Consider the following 13,286-nt stretch of genomic DNA (forward strand, 5'->3'; position numbering starts at 1 on the left):
GGATCTAGGCATCCTTTCTTTCCTCAGTCTATGTCACTCCTGACACCTAGATGCAATCCCTCTCTTTAATGAGCTTCCTGGGCTCCATCTCCTTTTACCAAAAGAAAAGGCTCAGGAAACATCACATAAAACAAAAGATCCCATTTCCAATATTTGCATGAAATGAAAGGATCAGACCAGGAGACTAAACACCTGAAGGAGAGAGTTCAAGTGAGGGTTGGCATCATACCCATCTCAGCAGACCTTCCTCCCTCCAGACAAGCGGGGTGAGAGCACAAGCCTGAAGTACTGAGTGCTCTCACTGATGCCTCTAGGATGGCAAAGAGCTTTCTCAGGACCGTTAGGCGGAGTTGCATCCAGAAGAACCCGCAAAGAGAAGACAGCAGATGGACTAAGATCCCATTCATTCATAAACAAGAAGCACAGAGAACTCTCCCCTAATGTGAGAGGCTGATGTTTACATCGAGCAGCGAACTAAGAGCTAAAAGATCATTTGTTCTGATGGCTCTTCAATTACTAAATGACTCAAGTCCAGCTGCCACGCAGCCTAGCAGCAAATCTTGTGCATCATGCTGACCATGGCAATTGTTGAGTGCATTTTGCTTCAACACTTAGAAGTATAACAACAGTAACAGACCCTGACATGTAAACAACAAGGGGGACTAAAGAGATGACCAGAGGTTAAGAGCATTTACTATTCTTGCAGAGGACCTGGGTTCGGTTCCCAGCACCCACATGGAGGCTCACAACAGTCTATAACTCCAGTTTCAGAGTGTCCAATGCCCTCTTCTTTTTCTTTTTTATTATTTTTATTTTATGTGTATGAGTATGTTGCCTGCGTGTATGTAAGTGCACCTGTATCATACAATGCTCATGGAGGTCAGAAGAGGGCATCAGATCCTTTGGAACTGGAGTTAAGGGTGGATATTAGCTACCATGTGGGTGCTAGGAACTGAACCCAGGTCTTCTGCAAGAGCAGCCAGTGCTCTTAACCACTGAGCCATCTCTCCAATCCCACCCTCTTCTTTTTAAATGACATACATACTTTTTTTTTTTTTTTTTTGTTTTTTTTAGACAGGGTCTCCCTGTAGTCCCAGCTGACCTGAACTCACTATGTAGACCAAGCTGGCCTTGAACTCACAAAGATCTGCCTGCCTCTACCTCCCAAGTGCTGGGATTAAAGGCATGCGCCACCACACCTGGCAGCATACATACTTTTATAAAAATAAAATATTTAAGATTTTCAAAAAGAGAGAACTCAGAGAGGCAGTCAGATAGCTCACCAGGTAAGAGCTTGATGGCCCAAGTTTAAACCCAGGAACCCACATGATAGAAGGAAAGAGCCATTTTCCTGAAAGTTGTTCTCTAACCTAAACACACACAGACACACACACACACACGCACACACACGTGCACATACACACACACACAGAGCATGGCAAACCCATACTCATACACATACATACCACACACAAAATAGATAAATGTACACATATGTACACAGTGAAATCATAATTATAAAAAGAACAATGACAATGTGTCAATGAGAGCAAACCCCACTATGAAGGGGCCAGGGAGCACAGCACTACTGTGGACCAAAAAAAGGAACTGTATGCCATGAAAAACAAGATAAATTTTAGCAGGAGGTTTGGGGAGAGAAGGACAGTTTGCAATTTCTAAATCCTTATATTTGAAAACCATAAACTTAGTAACAAGTTCCATGAAGATAACTTTAAACAAGCCTACGCACAAAAAGAAATCACAATTTAGGGTCAGGCGTTGTGATGCACGCCATTATTCCCAGCACTTGGGAGGCAGAGGCAGAAACATCTCTGTGAGATTGAAGCCAGGCTGTCTACATAGCAACCCCCCCGCATCCCACAACACAATTGAAAGGTGAAGATGATGAAAAGGCAATGTCACACCACCTAAATGGAGGTAAGAGCTGCCCAGTCAGTGTGGGGGCATCTGAATAGTTCAAAAGAAAATATGGATAGAGTTTCAGATCTAAAGACCTACAGACAGAAGACATTAAGTCTAAGTCATCTTTACATCATTCACCTGAGGAAAGACTGATTGAGAGAACAATCAGCTGTATGGCCAGGCACAAAAAAATGCATTTCCTCACTAAATCTTATAAAATTAGAATGAGGACACGTGCCTTAAGTAACTGCAATACAAATACTCTAACAAAAATCCCTTTCACAAAATAATAACAATTTCAGATAATGTACAAATTCAGAAGGAATTACTAATGTCATAATATATAGTTTGTTTTAATGCTATGGAGAGTCACATAAAAAAGCTAGCCTCAGACAGGGTGCATAGCTCAGTGGTAGACGGCTTAGCCTGACATGTACAGGTCCCTAATTTCACTCCCCAGCCTATAACAGACTGACAGAGTGCTGATTTCATCAAGAAAAGTAATCACATCTATTTTCCTAAAGCTTATTTTCAAAGGACTGATTTTCAGATCTTGCCCAATCTATCCTTGCACGCTCTAGTAAATCTTCCCTATCTAAATTACTGGTAACTCTATTCTGACAAGAGTTTAGTCCAAAATCTTTGCTCATGTATCAGATACCAGGAAATCCTGCAGACTCTACCTTCAAGAGTTCCTATTACACTCCCTCCACTACTGACTAAAATCTTGGCCAAGGTCAGTGTCACCTTTTCCTCCTACATGTTGTTGCTATTCTTACAGTCTATAATCAGGCTTGCAACCAGAAAGAACTTAAAAACTGAAATCTGCTCTGTTCTTCCTGTGATCAAAGCTCTCTTCCTTCCATGTCTCTCCATCTTTTGAAAGTACAACTCAAACCACCAAATGCCCTACGTGGCCATCAGATACCACCCAGATTTCTTCTGCCCACCCCTCAGCCCCATCCAGCCACGCAGTGCTCTCTGCTCCTCTATGAATTTGCTCTAGGGTTTCCTCTAAGGTAATGGCTCCTATGCATCCTAACCTCTCTGCCTTAAAAACTCTGACTCTCAGGTATCTGCTAAGCTTGCCCACTTAGAGGTTCAGGGCTTATTTTCTACCCCGGAACACTCCTTCACACCCCTATGCTCAGGGATTCTTTCTTGATGTGCTTTGAACATGAAATGTCTTTTAGAGGCTCATGTGCCAAAATGCTGGTGCCAGATAGTGCCATTATTTGGGTAGGTGATAGACTGCTTTGGCAGTAAGGCCTACTTGGAGAAAATACGTCGCTTGGGGTTTGTCCTTAGGGGGTATGCCTTGTTCCAGGCCCTTCTCTGTCTGCCTGCTTCCTGGCTTTCAGGAGGTAAACAGCCTCTCTACCACACATTCCTGATGCCATGGTGCCCAGCCTTGATTCAAGCCTAAAGCAATGGGGCCAAGGGCCCATAGACTGGAATCTAACTGATGAGTCAAGATAAATTCTTCTTCCCTTGTTTTACTCAAGTGTTTGCCACAGTGAAGAAAAGCTGACTGATGCAGTTATGTTCTCCATTAAACCCAGCACCGGGACAACTGTTCTCGGTAACAACTCAGAGACTGTATATGGAAGAGCTACGTGATTGACTAGTTAAGCTTACAGAACAAAGCAATGGATGAAACCTGAAAAAGTCTAGAGCTGAAATAAGCATGAGAAAATGGCAGCCCTTTTTACTTGGCACACTGGCAAAAGGTCTTTACGGTGAGGAGGAGAGAGTCTGGGTGCTAAAAAGACTCATCCACAGTCCATACCTGGCAAAAGCCATTGTCTGCAGACTTCAACAGCTATCTGTGCCCTAAGGCAGGACTTGTAGAGGTAGCTCTTCCCAGTTTTCAAAGTTCAACTCAAAAACTTCTGTGGAGCAAAAGACATTTCCAGGATCTTTCAGACATGAAAGGCCTAAAATTTTACATTATGCTTCATTTTCCAACATGTCATTTTTTTCTGGGGTGGAAGAAGATGAGTTTGAGACAGTCTCACAAGCTAGCCTCAAACTTTCCATATAGCTGAGGGCAACCTTGAAGTCTTGATCCTCCTCTCCCTTCTGGGTGCTAGGAGTGGGCATACGTATATGCCATCATACCCAGCTTCCAGTAAGTCATTCTTTTTGAAATTTTATTATTTGATTATGTGTGTATTTAATTATTCATTTGGTTGTTCTTGCAGTAGTCATGTTTTTTGTTGTTGTTTTTCTTTTGGAGCCACAGTCTCATACAGCCCAGGTTGACATCAAACTTTCTAATAGACAAGGCTGACTTTGAACTCCAGATCCTCCTCTACCTCCCAAGTGCTAGAATTTTACATGTGCCACCACACCCAGTTTCTAATATGACATTCTTAATTAAGTGCATGAATCACACATATTTCTTAACCCATGATGTATATGCTAAACTGAGGAAAAACATTCTACAGGTATAAAATGTTAAGGAATGCAGCGGCCAGCTGCAGAGCCAGCTGATCCACGGGCTTTGCATGGACCATCCAACTTCACTATCCCAATGAGATGAGTGGCACTGTGTAGCCCAACTTACAGCAGCAAATTCACTAATTCTCCATAGTGCAAACTGTTGATGACCAGGAGAGTCAGGCTATGAATCCAGGTGCCCAGGGTTTCAGGGTTTCTGTCTCTATGATATTCCTTAATCCTTGCTACCCAATACCAAAGGCAAATGGGGTCAACCATTCTCCAAACCTATTGGGGTAAAGAGTTAAAAGTTTCAAGAAGAAAGAATATATCATTTGACATTATGTCATTAATATTAAATGAGCAATAAGAAAACATACAAAGCAATCAGAACTTTTTTTTTTCTTAAAATGATGCTAAATACAAGAGCACAGTAAAAAGGAAAGTATACTAAATATAGTTTTGTTGAAAAATTGCTTTCCCTAAAGCAAATATTGAGAAGTTTGCCTGGAAAACAACTAAATAAAGTCTGGTAAACATAGCTGCCCATTAAAAGTGGTTTTCTTTGGAAACACTTGTATATACTCAGCTAGAACAAATCTGGATGCTTTGAGGATAAAACACTACAAAAATGAAAACAGGAGTATGCAAATACTTGGGAGGCCCCCAACCAGGAGTGGGAGGAATTCCTTAATCTGGTATAAAGTGAACATGTTCTGATGAAGAGAGATAATGGAAAACAGGGAATTTAGACTATCAGATTACTTACAAAAACATTAACTTCCCACCATCCCAGGTTTCAAAAGGCCATAAAAACTATAAGGAAGGTCTTGGCAAGAGAAAGCTAAAAAGCAAAGATTTTTTGTAAACATCTGAAATGATAAATATAACCCTTTATATCTTTTTCATTTTTTTTTTTTCTCTCTTTTTCAAGCAGGGTCTCCCTGTAGCCCCAGCTGTCATGGCATTCTATATACATGAGTTAATCTTATTGAATCATTCATCTGATTAAATAGGTCATCAAAGTACATATTATTTCGAAGAGATAAAGTCTTTTGATAAGCAATGTCAAACTTTTGAGATACCTTTAGCTACTTTTAGATAGGGATGGGGAGGGGCTGGAGAGATGGCTCAGTGGTTAAGAGGCCTGGCTGCTGTTGCAGAGGACCTGGGTTCAGTTCCCAGCACCCACATGGCAGATAACAACTATCCTTAACTCCAGTTCCAGGGAATCTGATGCTCTCTTCTGGCCTCCATAGGCATTGCATGACACAGATGTACTTAACACACATGCAGGCAAAACACTCATACACATAAATAAAATAAATATTAAAAAAATAGGAATGAGGGCATGCTAATGCCCTAATTTAACCTCTTTATGAGAGTGTTGCTTTGGTTTTGTTTATAAAAACAGGCATCAACTAACACTCAGTACCTTGAAATACCTTCCTAATGCTTAAACTACCAAGCAACCCATTCAGAGCCACCCCTATGGACCCCTACCATTATCACCATCCTTAGGTGGTTACTACTGAGCCCAAACCTCCTCAGATTTCTCCTCCTTCCATGCAACACTACCCCCCATACTAATTCAGTATTTCAAATCCTTCCATGCTTATCTGATAAATTATTCTATGCTTAAGAGTAAAAATGAGGACTGTATCTCTGCCCTCCTTCCCACCTCAAACCAGCCTTCTATCTTCTCCTCCCAGAATCAGTAACCATCCCTCCCTCCAACAACCAAAGCATTGACCAAGATGTCCAAGCAATATGGCAGCCAGCAGGAGAGGACTTTGAAAGCAATCCTAGAGATGTGTTCCCAACACCAGCACATACTGCACTGGCCACTGTTCATCCTGCTCCTCTGTCCACTCTGCCCCTGCATGCTTCTTGGTTCTGCATCAACAACAGCTGAAAACAATCCATTCCTCTGTTTTGTTTGTTAAGTCTAAACCACCCACAACAAGCTACAAAACTGCATACTCAGGAAAGAGAGGTTGAGGAATATAGGCAGTCTTAAACAGAAGCCTAACCCAACAGACTTTGCAACAACCTAAGGAATTCCTAGGGTCTGAGTCCACACAGTGAAACGAGAGGTTTAGACTCAAGCTTTCAGTGGTGCTATCCACTGTCACAACCAAGATCCAAGATCCAAGATTTAGTTCCAATCTTCAGGCCCACCCAGCCTAAAGCTAATGAACAGCATGCAAGCTTGCAAGATTCTGGTGACTTTGACTCCCATGTGGAAGCCAAACTAGGGCTGGTATGGACTGTTATTGTAGGCTGATTACCATTGAAAGATACTCCTAGTAGACATAAGAATGGATGCAAATATTTCAAGATGTTCATAGAAAACATTTAAAAAGACAGAGAGCAAGATGGTAACACATGTAATGCAAAAGCAGCCATTCCCTTTTATCTTTGGAAATGAGTTCATTCAAGGCAATAAACACCTTGGCAACACGTGAGAAATAAAGTTCTGGTAAGCCAAGATCTGACCCAGAGAATTACAGCCATTGCCTCTGATTTTCCCATGCCCCCCCCCAACATGTTTGGGGTTTTATCCAATGAAAGAAGGCATTATTCCACTTAAGGCACCAATTAAGTCACCTCGAATCTAGAGGTTTTTATTATCGCATTTAACATCAACATGGAATTGGACATAGTGATAACTAATTTTTTTTCCTACAATCTTCCAGTCCAGTATTTGCAATTTACATCCAAGACTGGATGTAAAAAAGACTCAGTGAGAAAGTCATTAAGAAGAAAACGGGGGTAGCGAGTCTCCCTTGGAAAATAGAACAAAGTACACGGATAGGTAGAAAAGTACTCTTTGTGTCTCAGTGGTCTATAGAACATTTGCCCTGTCTATAAAGTGATTTAACATTAACCATGCTCCCTACAGCACACAGTAGTACTGTCTTCTCACAAAAACTCCTTTTTGAAAGCCCAAGGGCGCGGGCGGGGGATGTGTGTGTGTGGAGTATCTACATACACAGAAGAATGTGAAATGCAGTGCTACCAGCCAGCGTCTTGGGCATTTTGCCTAAGAGGTTTGCTTTCAGCAAGGGGGTGGGGAACACTACTCTAAAAACAACAGCTCGTAGAGTGACCAGCCTCCCTGCTTTTTGGCAGACTTTCCCAGCTAACAGTTCCAGCCAGCGGAGCCTTGAGCCCATTCAAGAATTCCATCTCAGCGGAAACGTTTCCGATACAGTCATTTGATCGGTCAGCATTTGCAAATGCACCTGCTAAGCAACTGGTCTGAGAGCCACGGAGCCATCTGCAGTCCTTCTGGTATTCACGGATAATCAGAAGGGCTCCGGCACACTAGGAGTCAATGAGGTGCAAAGGACTTTTATACGAACCACACCAAACCCAAATGTCCTCCTGCGGCATGAGGTCAGACTCTATGGAGTGCAGAGGTGATTCCCTTCACTCACGCCAACTTCCCTGTCACTTTTTCCTGGGGCAGGTAAGGTTTTTTTTGTTTGGTCTCCTTACCTGCAGGTGGCTTCCTCGTCTCCCTTCGCATGGCTCTCCCCCACAGCTTGGTCCTTGCCGCTGGGGTGATAGGCGGTTAGTACAACTCCCTGGGAACCCGACAGCCAGTTCATGGTGAGAGAAGGGGCATATTTCTGAGATCCTGACACTGAGGGGAAAGAAGTTCCTGCCTCGCCTGGCAACTTGCTCATTAGCATGGGCCAGCCCCTCCCCTGCGGGCCAGCGATTCACAAGGAGAGGGGCGTGGCCTCTCTCCCTGGGCTTCCTGGCCCAGCAGTTACAGGCTGTGTGTGACTCACAGCATTGTTTAAACCCTGCTATCCCTGTCACAGCTGCTGCAGTTAAGGAGGACCGGGAATGTGGTGGCCCAAGCCCCCCAAAGCACACCGATCGAATTAACCCCTCAGCTCATCCATGTAGGTGCAAGCTTTGCGGGATTAAGAAACAATGTTCTGAGGCAGAGCCTCTCCTCCCACAACCCCCATTGGCAATCCTGTTTCCATCTGATAATTTCTGCTACTTCATGGAACATAAGTAAGGCATTCCTTAACCCCTTTAAGCACAGAGTCCACCACAGCAAAACCAATGATCCCATACCATCCAATGCTGTACCATCCAGGAAAGGCTTTCCTTCACGTGCCCTTATACATGCCTTCATAAAAGTTATTGTGTGCCCTAGAATGTTGTTTTTACAGATCAGACACACAGATCTCTTGTTTTATCAAAACATTTTTTGGTACCAAAATAAGGCATTTCTAATACTCAAGTAAGAGATAATGCTCAAAATAAAAAGTCTCAGCATTTGATAAGAACCTAATTCCATTCTTCCCAGGGTCTGATTTTGTTTGATTAATGAAAAAATAAGTCCAGATCATAAGAAACAGACTTTTCTGAGTTGTCTCTATTCTAAAAAAATAAAAGATTGTATTCTCTTCAATATACCTAACAATCTGAATTAAAAGGGTTGCTTTATTTTTTGTTTTTGCTTTGATTTGAGACAAGTTCTCACTATGTAGGCAAACTCATATGTAGGATCAGGCTGGCCTCAAATTCAGAGATTCTCCCGCCTCTGCCTCCTGAGTGCTGAGATTAATGGTATATACCACTATGCCTTTTTTTAAAAAAAAAAAAAAAGACAAGATCTCCCTGTAGCCCCAGATGACCTGGAACTCACTATATACATCAGGTTAGTCTTAAATTCAAAGATCTGACTGTCTCTGCCTCCTGAATGTTGGTGAATGCTGGGATTAGAGGTATACTGTACCATGCCCTGCCTTTTTTAAACTGTCTTTTAAGGTTTATTTTTATTCATGCTTATATGTGCCTATCTACGTATCTGCCACTTGTGCGTAAGTACCCACAGAGGCCAGAGGAGATTATTGTGAGCCCCTGGACATGCATGCTCAGGAAGAGCAGTACATATTCCTAACTAAGCACTAAGCCATCTTTTTTTTTTTTTTTTTTTTTTTTTTTTTTGTAAAAAGGTAAGATGTGTCCAAAGCTGGCCTGTCCAGTCGAGGATGACCTTGAACTTGTGATCCTCCTGACATGCATATGCCACCCTGCCTACCCAGTTGCTACCATACCTACCAATTTATGTGGTGGCAAGAAAATACATCCAGCACTTCATGCATGCTAGGCAAGCAAGCCACCAACTGAGCCACATCCCCGGCCCTGAACTGAAATTCTTGGTTGATTTTTGTGATCTTTACTGGTTTATCTATCTAAATTCTTCAGATGCTTTTGATTTTGTTATTCAAAAAACACAGGATTCATATTTTTTCATTATTTAGAAGTGTGAAATAGGTGATTTATTGGCTGGGTGTGGTGGTGTACACCTTTAATCCCAGCACTTGGGAAGCAGAGACAGGCAAATCTCTGTGAGATCAAGGTCAGCCTGGTCTACATAGCCAGTTCCAGGCCAGCTGGGGTTACAGGGAGACCCTGTCTCAAAAAGACTAAATAAAGGGGCTGGAGAGATGGATTGGCAGTTAAGAATACTGGCTGTTCTTACGGAAGACCCGAGGTTGAATCCCAGCACCCACACGGCAGCTAACAACGGTCTGTAACTCCAGTTCCAGGGGATCCAAGGGCCTTTTCTGTCCTCTGCCGGCATTGCACAACACGGGTGCACTTACCTACATGCAGGCATAACACTCATACACATAAAATAAAAACAAAATATTAAAAAAATAAAAGGTTCTACATTTTTTAAAAAATATCTTTCTCTGTGGAGTGTACAGTGAATTCTCACATGTCTTCCTTCAGAAAGACTTTATTATGCATCCCTCCACAGTTAATTGCTCCATCTTTCCATCTCTCCTCCTCTTAGGGCTCTCCCTGCTGTCTCCTCTCTCCTCTCAATGCCTCAACCAAAGTTGAGACCTACAATTGGGTGTTGGTTCCACTCTGACACCAGCTTTTTTAGCCCATTGTGCTAGATAGCTTCAGCTGTCAACTTGACACACCTCAGAAGAAGGAACCTTAGCTGAAGAGTAGCTTCTATCATATTCACCTGTGGGCATGTCTGGGAGGCATTTTCTTTACTGTTGAGTGATGTAGAAGGGTTCAGCCCACTGTGGGTTACCACCCCAAGGCAGATGGTTCTGCATTCTATAAAAAAGCAGGTTGAGCACAGGCCAGAGGAGCAAGCCAGTAAGCAGCATCCTCCATGGTCTCTGCTTCAGTTCCTGCCTCCAGGCTCCTGCCCTTACTTCCCTCAGTGATGTTATCCCTTGCCTATAAACCTTTACTGGCTCCTTAGTACCTTGGGAAACAGTTCTAAACCTCTGAGCTGACCAGCAGACATTCTCACTTCCCTACCCTAAACTACAGAGGGTGTTCCACCTCACCCGACACCCTTTCTCTTCCCTCTGTATCTAAATGAAAAAATAAAGTTAGCTTCATTTTTCCATATACAGGCCTTTGGTGGATGTTGAGTGAAGAATTAAGTTAATTTAAGGGGTCCTTCAATATCAATTTTGATATTAAAATTGGTATTAGACCAGCAGCTTCATGCAGATACTAGTACACCTAAAGTGTATACCAGTTCAATTGAAAAAAAAAAAAATACAGGAATAGCCAAAGAGTAAGTAGATTAGAGTCTGTGCTTCTGTCTTTCATGTGTCCTTGTATGAGGAAATGGCTCCTACATGACCCTGTCCTCTTTTGTTTTGTTTTTTTTAATGATAGTCAAGATGGAAAAATGCCATTTTGTTTAACTTTTACAAAAATTTTATTGAGAATTTCATACATGTATATAAGGTGATTTGATCAAATCCAAGCCCACTCCCTCCCCTCCAACATTCCCCACACTGAAGAGGTAACCCTAAAATCTTTTAAGGATTAGATACAACCTCCAAAATACTTTTGACGTTTTTGGCCTTTGGAACAGTATGTTGCTAACAGGCCCAAAGACATTTTGACCTTTAGCCAAGAAACTGGCTACATTTCTTTGGGGTCTTTTTACCCTAACTGCCTAGCCAATTCCTACCTCCTATTATTATCACATCATCCTCTGAAGGGGTTACCCAAATTGCCAATAGGGAATTGGGATGCAGACCTCTCTGGCTGCTTCTATGATGAACAGGGAATGCAAGGTGAGGCAATTGGAGTACTCCTTCAGTGGGTCTGTCTAAAAGACTCCCAAATTGCATAACTCTTATCTCTGTGGGGAAAAGAAAGTCCTTGAATCATGAATAGGAGATGTGAAGGAGAAGTAAAGGCAAGAGTAATATGTCCTCTTTAGCTCTAGCTGCTCTGAAGTATGAAACCACTAGACTCACCACTGTTTTATACAATTTTTTTATAGTAATCCCTGTACTCTGTGTTCTAGAAACTATTTTCTTTGTTTCTTCTCCACCTACACCTTCTTTTCCTTCTCTTCCCTCGGTCTCCTTTTTACCTTTCTTTATCTTCTATTTTTCCTCCTGCCTTTGCTGAATCTTTCATCCTTAAGTATCATGCAGGAGTCACCGCTAGGGTCCTGCCAACTCTGAATCAATTAATGATAATGATAGATTTTGTCTATTAGGAACCAAAACAATAATTAAGTCATATCTCTACCTAATTATGGTCTCTTTGCTTGTTTAATAAATTAATCATAATGTACAGGTTGAAATGAAACTATCTTAAAGTTCAAATAATATTTTGGTTCCCAGTAACCATATTTCCTAGTTTCTATGAGGCAAAAAATAGAGTGTGATGCAAATCGATTTCCAAAGCATTTTATCTAATTTTGAAACCTATTCGTTTAATTTTTAAGTACATGGAAATTCCCCAGGATCTCCTTCATCTCTTCCCTCCAAGTTCTGTTGTTCCTGGCCTGAGGATATTGCCTGCCATAGGCAGACAAACAGCTGCTGGGACGGTGCCCAGGTGTACAGCTTCAGATATATACTTAAGTTAAAAATAGTTTCAAAATTTTGCTGTATCATCAGAAAGTAAACCTAAGCAGCAATATATTCCAATGAAAAGGTATTCTTATTTCATAACTTAAACTCTGGCAGCATTTAGCCACAGTCCATTCTTGGTGCTCTGGTGCTCTGTCAGCTTTTTTTGCATAAATCCTCTTTATTAAAAAATGAAATAAATAAGCACTTTTAGTCCCTCCCTAACCCATTTCAAACAAACACTGGGAAGCCCACGTCCTTGATGATGTTAATATTCCAAGCTATTGAGCACATGCCAAACACTTTCCTGTTACGAAACATCTTAGAAAGTAATTAACAACATCAAGACAGTTGAACCCACGCTTCATCCATTCTCATTCAGTACAGTGTACTAGATGTCACAGGAAGGGAGAAGGAAGCTGTAATTTACACACTCAGATAAATTGTTAAAAATAGGTTGGCGATAGTACTGTAGCGCCTGACAATTTGACAGCCATGTTCAAAAATAATGAAAAAGATTCTTAAACTCAGTGTAACCATATTTTCCTATAGGAACCTATTTAGTACTTTCAAATTATATAGGAAGGAAACCAAAACTGCAGTGAAATCAATATATTTATTAAAATTTTCTCCATCAGTGTATATCAGTAAGTGAAGGACAATTATACACTTCTATAAGGTATATATAAAACCTACATAGAGACACAAAGCCATGTAGAAAAATGATCTTTCAAATGGCAACATTAAATCTAATTCATATAATATCACAAGAATTTTAATAAAATGATTATGAATCTATTTTTTGCCTGAGTGCTAAAGCCAAGATTTAAAGCAGAGCAGACTGAGGAGGAGGGAGTACTCCGTGTGCTCCGTGCTGCCTCTCTGATGTTTCCTTGGACTTTTGTGTGAATAATTCTTGAAAGCTTTCATTCTTGCCAGTTCTGTGCTGAGGAGCTGCAATGAAAAATATTCTGTCTACAGAATCTAAACCGACTTCCTAGGAAATGGCACGTTACTTATTCCATC

The 13,286-nt window shown here is 41.5% G+C and overlaps 1 protein-coding gene across 1 annotated transcript in view; it reads right to left on the bottom strand.

Moving 5' to 3' along the window:
* Arhgap18 (Rho GTPase activating protein 18) overlaps window positions 1-8,060 on the bottom strand; it is a 165,510-nt gene extending 157,450 nt beyond the window's left edge. Inside the window, exon 1 of the mRNA XM_008827816.2 lies at window positions 7,870-8,060. Within this exon, the coding sequence (XP_008826038.1) occupies window positions 7,870-8,060 (191 nt within the window). The remainder of the gene's footprint in view (window positions 1-7,869) is intronic.
* Between the last annotated feature and the right edge of the window lie 5,226 nt (window positions 8,061-13,286).

The sequence above is a fragment of the Nannospalax galili genome, unplaced genomic scaffold (genome assembly GCF_000622305.1).
Source record: "Nannospalax galili isolate Female #2095 unplaced genomic scaffold, S.galili_v1.0 scaffold53, whole genome shotgun sequence".
NCBI classification, from domain to species: domain Eukaryota; kingdom Metazoa; phylum Chordata; class Mammalia; order Rodentia; family Spalacidae; genus Nannospalax; species Nannospalax galili.